Genomic DNA, 17876 nt, shown 5'->3' on the forward strand with positions numbered 1-17876 from the left:
CTTGGGCCTCATTTTCCTCATCTGTAAAATAAGTAGAATGGACTTGATGGCCTCTTGAGGTACCTTCTACCTCTAAATCTATGATCCTATTAATAGAAATGATGAGCTTGATGCTGGAGCACAGATGGAGAATGAGGAGCACAAGTGACCCGAGGCCCATGAACTGACCTTTCAGGGATGGGCCCAGCTGGGCTTGTTGGATGACATTCTGGACACCCCTCAGTCTCTCTCTCTCTCTCTCTCTCTCTCTCTCTCCTCTCTCTCTCTCTCTCTCTCTCTCTCTCATTTCTGTTTCTCTCTCTCTCATTGTCTCTGCGATTTCCACTCTTTGTGATTCTCTCCCTGAATCTTTCTCTGTCTCTTTCTCTCTCTCTCTTCTGTCTCTGTCTCTCTTTCCCTTTCTCCTGGCCCCCTCCTTTTGTCTCTCTTTGTTTCCTATCTAAGTCTCCCCTCCTCGCACCCTGACATCTTTTTTCTATCCCCTTCCTTTCCCACTAGGACGCACTGGCCTAGGCTACCTAGTGGCCTTGCTGCAATATTATTACGGCTTGCAGGGATTTATGAGGATGCCTTGTCAATTCCTGCAGACTGCCCCATGCTGTGAGTTATGCAATAGGCCATTGCCTTAATTAAGACAAACGGCCTTTACTAGATCTGTCCCAGGGAAAAATTACTCCCTGAGCTCCCTCTGTGTAGCCTAGGAATGACAAACGCCTACCCAGGCAGGCAGGTGTGGTGCAGTCCTTGTCCCTGATTCACACAGCCTCCACCTCATCAAGAGCCCATCCCTTCCTTTCCAGGTCCCAGCCCCAGCCCTAAAGTCCATTGGCTTCACCAGGAGGACCTAAGCAGTGTGGTATAATGGACAATGCATAGGCTTAGAGTTAGGAGCCCTGAGTTCAAACCCTGCCTCTGACCCTTACTAGCTATGTCAGAATTAACCTCTCTGAATCTGATTTCTTATCTGTAAAATGGGACTAATATAATAGCTGTAGTACCTGATTCATAGGAATGTTGTGAAACTCAAAGGAGAGAACATAAGCAAAGCACTTTGTACACTCTGAAGTACTATATAAATGCCAGTTATTATTATCTGGAGTCTGAAGACCCAGGTTAAAATCCTGGTTCTCCTGACAACCTTTTACCCCAAAGTCCCCCACTAGGTGACTGTGGGTCAGTCATTTGACTTCATGGGGGAATTTAGACTAGACAATCCTACAGTTTCCTTCCTGCTCCAATGTTTTAAGCACCTTCAGCCAGACCTTAGGGAAGGTTGAGGAGACAGCCACATCCTCTGGTGTGATTTTTTTAGTGCTTTCAGAAAGCCCTCCCTCCTCCTTGAAAATCTCTTTCCCACTCACTTCTCAGTGCGGAAAATGCTTGTCATGAGACCCAGCCCATCATTCCCCAGTGAGAGATCAGGCCAAAGTACAAACCTCCCCAGCTGAGCAAACGCAGTGACCTACATTTGTGCTCTTCTAGACTGGACCTGTGATGTCTTTGGTGTACGGAACTCCCAGTGAGGAACCTCCCCAATCTACCAATGCAGTTCAGCAATGACTCTGCAGCTTAGAGCCCCAGGCATAGGAGGGTTAAAAGACCTGCCAAGCATGGAATAGTGAGGATGAGTCAGAAATAGGACTTTTAAACCCAGGTCTTCCCGGCTCTGAGGTGAGCTTGCTATCTACTTAGAGGAACGCACAAAGCAGTCTACAGGACTTGACAAGATGTTCTTATAATGTAGATTATACTGAGGTGTAAATGACTGATGTCAGAATATTTTCAAAGAGCAGGATGCTTGATGTAAGGATGGAGGTACCACAGAGAGATGAAGGGGTGTTGGGTCACTACAAGTAAATTTCACTTCAAATCATTGCTGTGGGGGTCTCCTTCAACCATATGGAGCCAGTCACCTCTTCATTTTCCCCAGCCTTAGAAAGAAGATATTTCCAGCCTAGCAAATGATGCCCTAGACAGAGAATTAATAGGGGTCCTAGACTTGCAGAGGCTGTTTGTGTAAATTTACACACGCACACACACCCTGCCTCCACACCTAGACAAGGGTGCATCCTAATCAGGATTCTACCCTTGCTCAATTTGTCAGTTTTTTCTTCCCCACACACCTTGCTATTGGCCCCAAACTTCTCATACTACACTTGGGATGATGGGAATCCTAAGTACCTAGTGCCCCCTGAGGAAAGGCAGACCTTCCAATAGCAAGAGAGGAATAAAGCCAAAGATTGAGGGTGAAGTTGTACCTGCCTTCCTCCCTCACTTTTTTTTTTCCTACTGAAGAAAAGATAGGAAACAACAGTCAAGTTACTTCTCAGCTATCTGGGCTGGTGGATGGGAACAGCAACACTGATAATCTCAATGGTGGATTTTTTTTAATAGTCAAAAGCAAATAATCTCAAAAAGAAGAAAATCCAAATGCTGGTTCCATTTGAGTTTTATAATGTCTGTCTTTCAGTTCATTTCAATGAATTAACTGCTCTTGAATATCACAGCCCAGGGTGCCTTAGCAGACCCTTCCTGACAGAAGCAGGAAGAGCTCCCCAAAGACACACCTCAGGCTCTCAGTTTTCCCTATTAGTGCTGGCTTCCAGTGGTCCAGGGCTCTGCCCTGTGCTCTATCCTCAAGGAATGGAATCCTCTTTCCCCTCTGTTTCTGTCATGGAGTGCTTCTATCAGCTGGCACAATAGAAGCTCCCACAATTCTAATGTAAGAAAATATTAAGCCCCCAGACTCCATCCCACAATGTATCAAAGGACCAGAGAATAAGACAAAGTCCAGCTGTGTCCAACTCAGAAATCCCATCTCAGCTATAACCAAGGTGGGGGTGACTGGGATGTTGCCCCAAAGTGCCAAAATTTAGAAGGTACTGATTACACTTGTAGTCCTTTAGTAGCATAGAAAGTTTTCAGTGTCCTGTGTACTCTTTCTCCCCTACATATCTTTGGGGTTTTTTTTTGTTTTGGCTAGGCAATGGGGTTACCCAGGGTCATACAGCTAGCAAGTATCAAGTTTCTGAGGCTGAATTTGAACTCAGGTCCTCCTGACTCCTGGGCCAGTGCTTTATCCACTGTACCATCTAGCTTCCCCTCCCCTATATATACCTTAAGGATGGAATGAACCCTGGGTAATCTCCTCATCAGCCCCATTCCCCAGGCTGGCAGCCTCCCAGTATCCCTTACCTACCCACACACACATACTAGGACAGAAGAGGGGAAAAATACATTTATTAAGCTCTTACTATGTGTCAAGCACTGTGCTAAGTTCTTTAAAAATATAATCTCATTTGATCCTCACCATAACCTTGGGAAGTAGGTGATGTTGTGATCCTCATTTTACAGTAGAAGAAACTGAGGCAGACAGAGGTTAAGTGACTTGACCAGGGGCATTTAGCTAGTATGTGTCTAAGGCAGGATTTCAATTCAGGTCTTCCTAACTCTAGGCTCAGCACTCTGTCCACTATACCAACAGCTGCCTCCCCTGCCCTGGAAGCAAAAATTCCTAGATCCAGCTCTTCCTTGAAGTCTAGAAACCTCTGTGCAATCTCTGAATCTACTTCATTCATCCATCATTGTGGCCTTCTCTACTGAGACTCTCTGAGGAGTCCAGATTCTCTATCTCTTTCTCCAGATCATCAGCCATCCCTGAGCATCTTCTGTCCCCCAAGAAGTAGCCAATCACTTTGTTCCCTTAGCCTCATTCCCATCCCAGGTTAAGCTCCCATTGGGCCTGATTCCCTGCTCTTCTTAGGGCTCTTCAGGTCTCCAAATCCCACAAGGCTTAAAAAAAAAAATTCCTCTAATCATCCCCAGTTTTCCTCCTGGATGCCTGGATTTCCTCTGCTCTCAGTTTCCCCTTTGCTCCCTAGATCTCTTGCTCTCTCCTCTCCTAGGACCTCACCCTTGCCTCCCTCTCTCCCTGAAAGCACAGCAGCTGGAGGGGAGAGAACAGTAAAAGTCTATTGCAGCTATAAAAGGCATTAACCATCTGAGCACTCGTCCCCATCAGGCAGAGCAGCCCATTCATACTTAAACAGGAAATATTGTTTAATGCCCATGGTAATGAGTGAATCAAATTTTGAAAATTAAACCCGAAATTGAGCATTAGAGCTGGGGTGCCAGCATTTGGCAAACCAACTGGCATTGCTGCTGCCCACCCACAGCTCCCCACCCCCTTTCCCAACCCCGAGGCTTGTCTAAGCCCACAGTCCAGCCAGACAGATGTTGCCTACATGCTGTGATATGAAAGGCCATGGAAAGCTCCTGGCCAAAAATATTTCTGCTTACACCAAACCTGCCACAATGCCTGAAATTCCACCATTAGTATTTCCTTTCTTTGGGTCGAGCAATGCTCTCTCTCTCTCTCTTTCTCTCTCTCTCTCTCTCTCTCTCTCTCTCTCTCTCTCTCTCTCTCTCTTGCGCGCAGGCATGCACGCTATTTTACAGTAACTCCTCGGCCTCTCTTTGTGAATTAATTAATTAGACAGATTTCCTCTATGACAGGAAAAAAAGGGTAGTGTAAGAGCTCTAGGTACCTGTGAAGAAAGAAGAGGAGAGGCTTTGGAAAATCTGAGAGAGAAAAAAGAAATAAAAAGGGGGGGGTGCACAGAGGCAAAGGTGCCAAAGACACACTTCACAAAATAATCCTTAATTTCCTCTTCTGTAAAATGGACCCTCTTTCCCCAGGCAGTCAGAGCCAAAGTCAGAGGTGGGAGGGGATCACCTTTAACTGAACCCAATTCACCCAAACTCTCAGTTAGATGGAAAAAATGTTATCTGAGTTGGATGGACCCCAGAGGTCATCTATCAACTCAGACCCGTCCTCCATTAAGAAGCTTTTCAATAATACCATTGACCCTCCACTTGAAAACTTCCTATTAGGGGAATGCAGATCATTTGGATAGCTCTAGAGTCAAAGAATTAGGAAGTTTTCCTTACAGTTTTCTCTTCCAAAGTGTATGTACCACTGGCCCATAAATCAATGGTGAGGCTTTTGAAAGGGTGGTAGCCAACCAGCTGCCACTGACAAGGAAAACTCACTCTTAAAAAGAAAAGTTTATGGGATTATTAATATGATTATTAATCATCATCATCATCATAAATAATATCTTACATATGTATGGTACTTTATAGTTCTTCAGTATACTTTCACATCCATTAATTTGTCTGATCTCACAAAATTCCTCCTGAGATAAGCAGCACAGATGTTCATTTTATAGATGACAAAGCTGAGGCCTAGGAGCTAAGTAACTCACCCAAAATATACAACAAGTCAGAAGCAACCCCCATGCCAGAACTCTGTCTTCTGACTACTACTACTATTACCACTACTACTACTTACTACTACTAGCTAACATTCGTATTGCACTTTTTAAGGTTCAAAGTAATCTTAATGTGGGTCTACTCCACACATTTAAATATCGATTGACCCTTCAAGTCAGACATCACAATGAAGTAAGGTCTAGCTGATGAAATCTGAGTGCTGCTAAACTCCTTTCAAACTGGCCTTTTCAAAGTGGTTATCCTTGACCTCTCTGTAGCATTTCACACTATTATCCCCACCCCACCTCTTGCTTTGGCCTCTCCTTGATCTTTGTTCTTTCCTCAGCTTTTCTCACCTCTCTGACCAGTCCTAACATCTCCTTTGCTGGATTTTTCTCCCACACATTAAAGTGGATGTCCCCTAAAGCTCTGTCTTGGACCCCCTTTGCTCTCTCTACATTTTTTCTCTTGACAATCTCAGAACCTTGAGGAGGCTCAGTCATCTTTCTGCAGATGACTGATTACATAATCTTGAGGTCCAAACCAATATCGCCACTGGAAATCTCAACCTGTACATCCTATTGATGTATCAAGCTCAATCTGCCCAAACCAAACCTCATCCAACCTTCCCTATTTCCATTGATGAGATATCCTCCCAGTTAGCCCAGTACACAACTTTAGAGTCACTTTTAACTTCTCCCTAATTCTGTCATGACTTTTACTCTCTTCCTCCTTGCATTCATATAGGCCCTCCCTTCTGCTTGGAACATACTTCCTCCTTACATCCACCCACTGGACGCTTCTCCTTTCAAGGCCCTGGTCAGATACCACCTGCTATGGAAAGTGTTCCCTGATGCCCTGCTTTCCCAAACATCTTGTGGAACCTTGTCCTTGTCATATTGTACTTTGGCACAGCATACTCATGAATATGTCTTAATCTCCTCTTGGATTATAAACTCCTTGAAGACAGGGTCTGTGTCTTCTTTTTTATTTTTTTTCTGCCTCCAGGACCTAGCACGGCAGTCACTTGATACATTTTCCCAAATCAAACTCAACTCTTATTTTGCTTATCTTGGACAATGATCTTTAGACCATCAAGTACAGAAACACAAGACAGGGTCAAAATCACCCCACCCCATGTAGCCCTGATACATTTATCAGGTGAGAACACATCTTAACTGATTAGCTAGTGGGAACCAGAGATTGGTAATTCATTGCTTGGCAGCATACCCCTGAGAAAGAGCTGCCTGGGAGGGGAAGGGTGAGAGGCTGGGAGGGAAGGGGAACCTGGAGAGAGCCTTGGTCTTGCTTCCAAATAGATGGATAATTTTATACAGATGCCACAGGGTGTGACCAAATTCCTCAACTAATCCATAAAAAACTTCTGTTTCATCTAGAGAGGTGTTCAGACCTTGTTCAAATCTAGTGAACAATGAGATATGTTCTCACCTGATAAACAGATCTGTTATACTTGGTGGGAGGAGTGGGGACAAGTGATTTTGGTTCTGCATTTATACTACCATACACATTCCCTTGGAGGTACAGCCAGATTTTCTCTGGGTCTCTAAATCAATGGGCACCAAAATTTCCCTCAATGGATCCCTGCCACTGTAAGGACAATCCAAATGGAGTTTCTGACAGTCTTCACTTGAACAAGTAGGCCAATTTAAAGAAAAAAAAAACCTCAGAAAAACTTCATAGAGTCTTAGGCCTCTCAAAAAAGGGATTAAACACACTTAGGGTTAATGATTAGAATTTTTCAGGCCAAGAGGCAAAGCTTATCCCATAAATCTGTAGTCCATAAAGATCTCAGACAAGCTGTTTAGACTCATGTCATTATAAGACAAGCATTCTATGTCATCTTAAAAGTAAAAAAGAAAAATATGAACATTTATGAGCTATAAGAGTGTGCTCTAAACAAACTTCTAGGCACTAGTATTTCAGGGATGCAAGAATCCAAACTTCTCTTTTCAACCTAAATATAAACTCTTGTAAAGATTTCAATAATATAATAGATATTAACACTTGAACATTCCAACAGTCAAAAATTATGAAAAAGAAATTGACCTGACTTTTAAGGAAATACCAAAAAAACATACAAATATATAATTGCAGTCTAAAACAAGAGGGAAAATAGCCTGAAAACAAGGGTATCCAAAAACAAAAGTCCCAGGTAGATAATCTCTCTAGTGGATCCCCACAAGTGCAAAGGGCCCAATGCTTCTCCCAAATGATCCCCTGCCCCCAATCTGTAGCACACATAGGCACATATAGGCTCTGGCATTCCATAGTAAGGGAGCACCTGCCTGCCATTGGTAAGTTCAAGTCACCAAGTCCAAAAAAAGTGCCTGTCAGGGTACTAAAAGATAGGCAAATGTGAGTTTTAGAAATTTTTAGGCCAAGGCAAAGCTTATCCTGTAAACTTGTATTCCATAAAGATCTCAGACAAGCTGTTTGGATTCATGTCACCATAAGATAAGCATTCCACGTCCCCTTAAAAGTAAAAAAGAAAAATATGAACATCTATGAGCTATAAGAATGTGCTCCAGACAAACTTCTAGGCACTAGTATTTTAGGAATGTAAGAATCCAAGTTTCTCATATCAACCTAAATATAAATTCTCAGCCACTGTCACTGATCTTTGAAAAACTAGGGGGTGGGAGGTAGGTCACGGGACTGAATAAGGACACATATTGTCCAGATTTTCAAAGAGCAAAAGAATGGAGCCTGAAAATCATAGGCCAGTGAGCCTGACTTCTATTTGTGGTAAAATTCTTGACTATATTTTTAAAGGATAGTTAATTAACATCTAGAAAAGGAAGGGGTGAGTATGAAGATGAAGCATAGCATCAATTCAATTCAACAAGCATTCATGAAATGCTTTTCATGTACTGAGCACCAGCTAGGCCCAAAGGATACAAAAATGAAACAGTCCTTACCCTCAAGAAGCTTACATTCTATGGAGGAAAACAACTTGTAACGCCTTAATTATATACAAAGGAATTTCATGGAGGATAAGGGAGATTGGTATTAGCAACTGAGGAAATCAGGATTAACTTCCTGAAGGAGGTGGCATAAACTAAGCTTTAAAGGAAGCTAGAGGATTCTATGAGACAGAGGTAAGGAGGAAGAGTATCCCAAATATTAGGAGATAGCCTATACGGAGCTATAGAGTCAGGAGACAGAATAACATGGAGGAAGACTAGCCAACAAGCCAGTTTGGCTAGGACATGGAAGGTATGAAAGAGATGTTCATTGAGCCTAGAGTAGGTTGTGAAGGGCTTTAAAAGCCCAAAAGGAGTTCCTATTTTATTCTACAGACTGGAAGGAGCTGCTAAGCTACTTGCACAAGGAAGAGACATGGTCAAACCTGTGCTTTAGGCGAGGGTGTGCTGGCAGATGTTTAACAACTGGCTCTCTCCCCAAATATGTACACACAGCACACTGTTAAGTTTAATCTGTATTAACTTTTTTCTATCACTTCCTTAAACCTAGAAAAATCAACAAAATAATAAATTAACTCTGATTTGTAACATTTGCCAGTTTTTGAGTTGTAAGTGCTCAGACTACAAATTTAACTGGCTTTTGTGATCCAGTATGATCCTGAATGATCCAGTATGTGATCCAGTATGATATGCTGGCTCCAGCATATCATTGGCTTTAGAAATAGCCACTTAGTCATTGTGTAGACAGAAAGAGATGCATATGGAATACACTGAGGAGATAGAATTGACGAGACTTAGCAATTAATTGGACGTGAGGGAAAAGGGAGAAGGAAGAGCTGACGATGGTTCCAAGCTCGCAAACCTGAGTGATAACCTCAACAGAAATAGAAAGGGTTTATGAGGAAAGGTGATGAGTTCTGTCTTGGACATGTTCAATTTAGGTTGTACCAGACTAACCTCATTTCCTTTTTTGGATGGGCAGATCAGGGAAATGCTGTTAAATATGGTTTACACAGCTGTTAGCCCAGCATTTCACAAAGTCTCTCATGTTCTTGTAAACAAACTAGAGAGACATGATCTAGACAGTAGTACCATTAGATACATTCAGAATAGGGAGAATATCTGGAGCAGAAATGTAGTCATTAATGGTTCAACATCATCTTGGAAAGAGGTCTCTAGTAAAGTACCTCAGGGATCTGTGCTAATTAAAATTTTTACCAGCTATTTAAATTAATGTACAGCTAACTTGCTTATCAAATTTGCAGGTAACGAAAAAGCTGGAAAGGATAGCTAATACCCTAGGTAATAGAATCAGAATCTAAAAAGACTTGACAGGCTACAACTTTGGGCTGACTCTATATTAAGATGACATTTAATAGGGATAAATGTAAAATCTTACACTTGGGCCCAAAACATCAATATCACAAGTGCTAGATGAGGGAGGCATGGCTAGATGGAAGTTCATCCGAGAAAATACTTGAGCATTGAAGCAGACATCGAGCCCACTATGAATCAACAGTGCAATACAAGAACCAAAAAGGCATGATTTTAGGATGCTTGAAAAGACATACAGGGTTCAGGCCTAGGGAGGTGATGTTCCCTCTACTCTGCTCTTGTCATACCACATAAGGTACATTGTGATCAGTTCTGGGCATCCCATTTGAGGAAGCTGAGTAGATCTAGGTGTTGTCAACAAGGATGGTGAAGGGCCCTGAGATCATGCCAAGTGAGGACCAGCCGAAGAAACTAAGAATGTTTAGTCTGGAGGTCAGAAGACCTAGGAAGGACATGATAGCTGCTTTTTTTTTTGAGGCAATTGGGGTTAAGTGACTTGTCTAGGGTCACACAGCTAGTCAGTGTCTGAGGCTGGATTTGAACTCAGGTACTCCTGACTCCAGCGCCTGCTCTTTATCCACTGTGCCACCTAGTCACCCCTACAATAACTGCTTTCAAGGGTTACCATGTGTCACAAGGAATAGACTTGTGTTGTTTGGCCTCAGAAAGCAGGAAAGTATGGTCCTGTTGCCCCAGCAACAATAGGGAGAAAGTTTCAAAGAAGTTAATTTAGGCTTGAGGTAATGAAAAATGTCCTAACAAACACAGCTTTCCAGAAGTAGAATGAGCTGCCTCCTTCTCCCTGGAGCTTTTTGAGTAAAGGCTGATGACCACTTGTCAGGTACCCCGTAGAGAAACTTCTAATCCAGCCCCAGGTTGGACTGGATGGCCCCTGACATCTCTTACAACTTTGAGATTCTGTAATTTGATGAGTTCAATGGAAACAAGGTAATTTGGGGCAGTGGTAGCTGTTCCTTTGATGTCTTCTTAACCTATGCTGAGCAAGCCGGCATATATGTAAATGGAGATATCAAAGATAAGAGGCTAGCATCATCAATTCACCTCTGCCCATGTTTGCACTGAATTAACATGTGGCAACTTTGATGAAAGGTCATGATGTCTGACCCCTATCAGTGCAATGTGGACTTGAATTTCCAGGTGTGGGGATGTACTATACTGAACTGTCCCCCTCATGACCAGTGCACAAGGTCTGTGAGATAGCCAGTGGGGTTAAAGGGATAGATTATGCCCACTATTAGGTGGGTCAGTCGGTAACCAAGATTTTAGAGACTTTCTCTGAGCCCAAAGAATGGAGTTTTGGTAGGCAAGAAACTGATTGGCCAGGATGGAGTTCAAATCCCAAGCTTTGGCTTTATTGGCAGCATTCATCCCAATGCATGCATGTGGTTGGTGGCTCTCACAGTGTGAGTTGGAAGAGGCACTGTGTTGAAAAGAGGGAATATGAAGGCTGTCTATCTTGGGTTCTTGTATATGAGTGAGGAGAGGTCCCAGCTGCCATGATCCTCTTCCTCCAGCTCCAAAGCTTTTCTATCTCCTTATCCCCAAGGCTGTGTCCATTCCTAATGTTCATCAATAGACAAAACCAGCCAGAGACAGTTTGCCTGTCCCCCTAGCCATTCTTGGCCTTAATCTCCATCCCCTAAAACCTCTGAGGAAGACAAGTCCCCAGCCTTAGAGAGCCCTCAACTCCCATATGCAAGAGACTTCTAGCACAAGAAATCAGAATTCTTACAGAACAGTCTACAAACAATGCATGCAGAGTGCCAAGTGATCACACTGGGGATCCCAAGAAGAGCAATCATCAGAATTGTATAAGCATTATCCAGGGAGGCTCCCTGGAGCAGGCCCTTGAAGCCAGGTTTTTTTCTGTGAACAACCTTCTGGAAAGAAGTACTTCATGATCCATACCCCTGAAGAGTTCAGGGGCAGGAGTTCAAGTGCCCAACCCTGCCCCAAATTTAGAAGTGCTCCCAAGGAGTTACTTTATCAGTACTAGGCAGGTTTAGGGGAGTGGGGGTAAGGGTGGGAGTTAAGGGTGGGGTAGAAGAGAGAGTTGGCGAAAAAAAAACTGGCAAAAGAGAAGTGGCAATGTGGAGAGGAGCGTGTGGATGAATTTTAATGCAATCAGAAAGCTGTAATAATGATAATAAAGGAATATATTCAGACGTCAGGAGAGGGAGAAGGGGACAAGGCTGCAGCTCCAGAATTTAAATCAGGCAGAGGCGGAGAATTCTCTCTCCCCTTTTTTCTTTTCCTTTTTTTTTTTCTCCCAATGAAGGAAATGGAATTTTTAAGCAGGAGGGGGAGAGATTAGCAATTGGCAGGTTTTCACCTCTTTGTCTTCCAGCAAATCCCATTTAATCAGAACTTTAATAGAAGGAGGCTCTGGCCCCAAAGGCTGGCTGGGGCATTGGGTGAGAGGAGAGTCATTGATCCCTGGGGTTGGGGGAAGTACACATTCATCACACACACACACACACACACACACACACACACACACACACACACACACTTTCAATAACCTCCACTGAAGTCTTTAAAAGCCCAAGTTTAATTTGATCTGAAATGTCATCACCACTTCTGAGAGAGAAAATATGTTGATTTTTTTCTTCTACCTCTGGCTCTTTTCTCTGTCTCTGCCTTTCCATTCTCCCTTCCTTCCACTCTTCTTTATTGGTCCTTTCTGTCTCATCTCCCTTTTTCTGCCTCTAACTCTATTTCTTCTCTTTCTCTGTCTCTCTTTCCCCTCCTGCTGTCCCCTCTCTTCCTCCATCCTGGCCCCATTACCTGCATCAGTCCATTTCCCTAGCTGTCCTTAGCTTTGCTGTTCTGAGATGGGTAATATCTCAGAGGCCAAGCCAATCTGAGGATGGAGAAGGGAGCTCAGCAGACCACCAGGATGCTAGTGGCCACCTTGGCAGAAGGCTCCCCCCATATAGTATGTGTGTGCCATTCCCTTCTACCAATCCATGTCCCTCTCCTCTAGCCACACCTAGCTCTAAATGCCCATTCTCCATTAGGAGACCTTTCCTGACCCCAACCCTGGTGAAACCAGAAAGGAATCCAGATTTTGAAGGAAGCCTGCAAGAGAAGGTACTAGAGGGGCAGCTAGGTGGCACAGTGGCTACAGCACTGGCCCTGGAGTCAGGAGGACCTGAGTTCAAATCCGGTCTCAGACCACAAACTTGACACTTACTAGCTGTGTGACCCTGGGCAAGACACTTAACCCCAATTGCCTATAAAAAATTAAAAAAACAATAAATTCTCCCTATTTAAAAAAAAGAGAAGGTCCTAGATTAGGAAAGGACCTGCTTTGAGAATGAGACACAAGTCTCTAAGGCTCCAGGAATTGATGTCTCCTGAACAGTCCACAGCTGGCCTATATATCTCTCTCCTGGCCAGTTTGATTCCTGATCCCTCCTCAGATCTAGGATGTAAGGGCTTCCACTATAACAGGGCAGCAGGCTTGAGAGAATGCACCTGCCCATGATCTGCCCAAGGAGGAGAACACCTGTCCCTCAAGCCTATAAGGAGGTATTGGGGGAGGGGCAAATAAGCACCACAGCCTGATGGGGGAGGCAGCCTGGTATAAAAGAGTATTGGCTCAGCAGCCTGAGGTCCTCTAATATTGATTACTTGCGTGACCTAGAGTAAGTCACTTAACAACCTTTTACCCCAGTTTTCTCATCTGTAAAATGAGAGGGTTGGAGTAGAAGCTACACATAAGGTATACAAAAGTCCCTGTTGGCTAAAAGGAATATGAAGGGGGTAGGGGTCAATCAGCAAAGGCTTCCTAGAAAAAAGGCAGCTCTGAGCAGGGCTTGTCAGGAGAGCACAAAAAGGCACAAACACCTTATCTGCATTTCTCTGTCACTGCCATTATCACATTTTGAACAGACCTCAGTCAGTGCATCTAATATGATGGATGGATGGGGGAGAGAAAGCATGCATGCAGGTGCTTGGGCATATGTGTGTTCAAGGGACCAGTTCTGCCTTCAGGGACTAGCTTCCAGTGGAAGAAGAGTAAATAACTCCCTGCAGAGGGTGTGTGCCCCTGAGTCCCTTGTCTACCCATATGTCCATTTGTGCCCCAGGTACCCTTGTGTGTTGGGGTATATGTGTTGGGGTATATGCCCTGAATATGTGCTCTTTATGCCTTTTGGGGTACACCTGTAGACCTATGTATAGGGGGGCATATTTTTGCATGTTTGCATATGGTTGTGTGGGTATTTGCAGGTAAGTGTGCATGAGTGCATTTGTATATGCTTGTACATGGGTATTTATACAGGTGGAATGAAGCCCTCTCTGCTCTGAAGGCTATGTTTGATCACTGGATCAGGCATCAAACTACACTGCGCCTGGGTTTCCTGGGGAAAATGTAATTATATTCCATGTGGGAGGGTGGTGAATCTGCCTGTACACAATCTTGGACATGTCTGTGCACGCACACGTGCATGCTTGGGTGTGTGAGAAAGATGTATAGAAGTGTGTGCTTGAAGGTCTACCCTATATTATCATGTTTGAAACTAAGGAATGCTAATCCTTTTGAAAAGCAGTGTGGCGAAAAGTGAAGGAGATGGTTTGGTAGGGCACATTGAGCCGGGAGTGATGAATGAGGGAAGGAGAATCTGGAACCTCTGATCAAACCTAGCAGCACTTTCCCAGGTGTGATCTAAGTTCATCCATCTGCTTTTTCATGAAGCTGTCTAGCCTTCTCCCAGAACAGGTGGAGGTGTGAGGTGATCTGAGATTGAGAATCTCTAGCATCACACCTCCTGCCTCCTAAGTCAGTCCCCCTCGGTTCTCAGAGGGCTCCCCAGTCGGAACCCCGGTAAGCATCTCCTCATTTTGTTCCAGAAGACAGAAAACTCTTTGTTGGCATGCTCAACAAGCAGCAATCTGAGGATGATGTCCGCCGGCTCTTTGAGGCCTTCGGAAACATTGAAGAATGCACTATCCTCCGGGGACCAGATGGCAACAGCAAAGGTAGGAGACGGGGCCTCCACCTTAGGGGGTTCCTGCTACGCAGAGAGATGGGACACATCTGGAAAACTACAGGCAGAATTCACTGCTGCCAGACAGAACTGGGCAGGGGATTTTCCCTGTTGAAGCCATAGGTGGAAATAGGTGAGAGAAGGCTTCCTGAAGAATAGAAAACAGAATTTAGAAGAGGCAAATATACCTTTGTCCATGCCACCAAGTGGCAGAGTGGGTAATGGGTCTGGAGCTGACATATTAGCTAGGACCTCTGTACCCTCTGCCTCTGTCTCTGTCTCTCCCTCTCTGCTTCTTTCTCTCTCAGTGTCTCTTTTCCTGTCTGTGGCTCTCTCTCCACAAGTATCTCCCTGTGCCCTCTTCTGCTCCAGTTCCCCATCCTTTGGGTCAGGGTTTGGGCTGAATGGGGTCCAGAACTCCATTTTCTCACCAGATCACTCTCCATCCCCTCCAGGGTGTGCCTTCGTGAAATATTCCTCCCATGCTGAGGCCCAAGCTGCCATTAATGCCCTGCACGGCAGCCAGACCATGCCGGTGAGTGAAGATCCTCAGGTCGGGGTAGAAGGGAGGGCACCCTGGAAGTTAAGAACCCCCATCCCCAAACACATGGCTTTCCAGGGCTCCAGAATCCTATCTGTCCCTTGAATGCCAAGAATTAAAGTTTACTGCGTGCTAATCCTCTGCTAGGCACTATCAGGACTGGGGGTCTTTATTTCTATGTTGAGTTTGGAAAGGCTCTATGTCAGGAATAAAGTGATGGGGATGGGGGCACAGTATGCACATTAAGTGGGTGGGATAGAAGCTAAATACTCATGATTGTTAAGAGGGAGAACTTGTCACAAATGGACAATGATGGGGATGGGGGCTTGGGACTGAGGAATAAATGCCAAATGTAGGGGCTATGTATCCACAACTATGGAAATGCCTTGCTCATGGGACACTAGAATTTGGTTCTAGAAAGAACCACAGACATAATCTAGGCCAGGAGTAAAATAATTTGCCCAAGATCAAAGAGGTAGCAAGTGTCAGAGTCGCGATTTAAACAAAGATCTTTTTATTCTTTTTTTTTCATGAACCAGACTTTCTGAATAGTTTTTAATGTCCTGTTGTCATAATCTCCTCGCTTTAAATGTCACCGAGTCCTAGAATTAGAAAAACCCTCAGAGATCATTCATGTAGTCCAACCTTTTCAGTTTATAGATAAGGAAAGTGAGGCCCAGATTGGGGAATTCACCTGCCCAAAGTGATACATGTAGCCAACACAAAGCATGGTTCGGGCACACAGTAAGCACTTAAATGCTTGTTGACTGACTAAATGGGATTCCAATCCAGCATTGTATACTGTTCTTTGTTGTCCCCATACACCAGGATGCCTGCTCCCTGGTCTATCTGGGGTGGGGTAGGGGGAAAGGAAGAGGATTCTCTCCCCTGAAACCTTCAGTTGCTGGTTACCACCACCCACTTTTGCACCTGGGTCACTCTCTACTCCTGATCACTTGAAAATATATTTTTCAACTTGGACCTTACCCTGGTATCTCTAAAATACACATGTGATCTTTTTCTTTTTCCTTTTTTATTTATGGGAATTTTTACTGCTAGACATTATAGGAAAAATAAGGGTTAAAATAAAATCAATTGGAGATGTTTAATATAAAAAAAATCTCATTACAGTATGGATGTCTCTGGTCTTCATGGAAATCTCCATTGGTTTGGGCTTACTGGTTGTTAGCCCTTTTAATTGATCCATTCCTTAGGGGTGTTAAGAGCCAGTCTTATCCAAGCCTTCCTTTACTATCTGATGCTCCAGTGGGCCCACAGAACTTGCCTGTCTCTCAGAGGGTCTCCAGACACTTTGAGTGTCTTCTTACCTCAAGGCATTTCCTCACAGGTGGGGTTTTCAGTGTTAGGGATGGAGACCCAAGGGCCAGGGATAGGGACAGAGTAAGGCAAATAAAGGATTGAGAAGGCTGAATATTAGTGATGAGGCCTGAGTACCAAAAAACCAAGATAAAGATGGAGACTATATATTAAGGAGGAGGGCAAAGGATACAGATATGGGCCCAGTGTGGAAGATGCAGGGAAAAGGTTAAGAATAGAAGAGTCTATGTGAGGAATAAAAACTAAGGGTTGAGAATACAGGTTTAAGGGTTAGGATGGGTGCCCAACATTAGGTATTGAGACCAAAGTTTAGAATGAAGGCTCCTTCTTAGAGGTGGGGAAATAAGAAATTGGGGTTTTAAAAAAGGGCAGGAAGCAATCGGGTCTATCTCCTCAACACTATGCAAGGTACAATTTGGTGCTTTTGTATCCTACATGCCTAACACAGAGTCTGGTACACAGTAGGTTATTGAAGTAAACTGAAACTCAGCACTTGAAAATTTAAAGATTTTCTGAATGGGAATCAGTGGAACAGCTCAAGTTCTTCAAGTATTATCCTTCTTGATTTAAAAAAAAGAAAAAAACCTTTTTTTTAAAAAGTACAGAAAAACTAAAGGTTACTTTAGGTGTATGAAAGTGAGTGTCTGGCATGTTGTACATTGTATAATTTTGTGCATGATTATGTGATTGTGTGGTTCTGTTATATTGTGTGTACATGCACACAGAGAGATGAGAGTCAAACAGCTGCCAATTTGACCTCTCTCTCAAGAAAGACCTGCACCTGCACCTGCCCCTCCTAACCTCCACCAATCCCATCAGCTCAAGCTCTCCCAGGGATGAAGCCACTTTCTGCCCTGATCTCCAGCCAGGCAGGGGAAAGAGGCAGGTGCTTGGGTAAAACAAACAAACAAACAAACAGACAGACAAACAAAAAGTAACTTGGGGGAAGGATCTTGTCTGGGCTGCACTTGTATGATGAAGGCCCACAAGTTTCTCGAAACACTTCTCAGGGGCTAATGGAACATCCTATTCAATCGGCCCAGGTCTGTCCCTTGTTATCTTGGGCAAGTCACTTAACCTTTATGAAGCTCAGTTTTTATATCTGTAAAACAGGGCTAATGAAACCAGTGCTCCCTAGTTCACACTGTTGTAGTGAGGATTCAATGAAATACTGGCTGTGAATATTCTGGGAAATTTCTACAAAAGTTCTATAAAAAAAAAATCACATTGGAATCAGCCTTGGAAGAGAGCTCAAAGGCTGTCAAGTCTAAGTTGCACCTGATCCAGAATCTACACCAGACACAACCACTGGCTAAGGGGTCATCCAGCCTTGGCTTGGAGACCTCTAGTGAATGGGAATCGATCTTGCTTTTGGAAAGCTGATTGTTAGGGAGATTTTCAAGGAAGGTTAGGATGGCATCTTGAACC

At 43.9% G+C, this 17876-nt stretch overlaps 1 protein-coding gene across 21 annotated transcripts in view; it reads left to right on the forward strand.

Annotated features, from left to right (window-relative positions):
• The window catches only part of CELF4 (CUGBP Elav-like family member 4), a 583999-nt gene that overhangs the window by 510480 nt on the left and 55643 nt on the right, over positions 1–17876 (forward strand). For 15 of the 21 annotated variants that reach the window (XM_078153279.1, XM_020985716.2, XM_020985719.2 and 12 more), the window contains 2 exons: positions 14433–14561; positions 15025–15104. In XM_078153279.1, coding sequence (XP_078009405.1) covers positions 14433–14561; positions 15025–15104 — 209 coding nt within the window. The remainder of the gene's footprint in view (positions 1–14432; positions 14562–15024; positions 15105–17876) is intronic. The other 6 variants (XM_020985717.2, XM_020985723.2, XM_020985725.2 and 3 more) reach the window with 1 other exon arrangement.

This window comes from Phascolarctos cinereus, unplaced genomic scaffold (genome assembly GCF_003287225.1).
Source record: "Phascolarctos cinereus isolate Bilbo 61053 unplaced genomic scaffold, phaCin_HiC Scaffold_4;HRSCAF=312, whole genome shotgun sequence".
NCBI lineage: Eukaryota > Metazoa > Chordata > Mammalia > Diprotodontia > Phascolarctidae > Phascolarctos > Phascolarctos cinereus.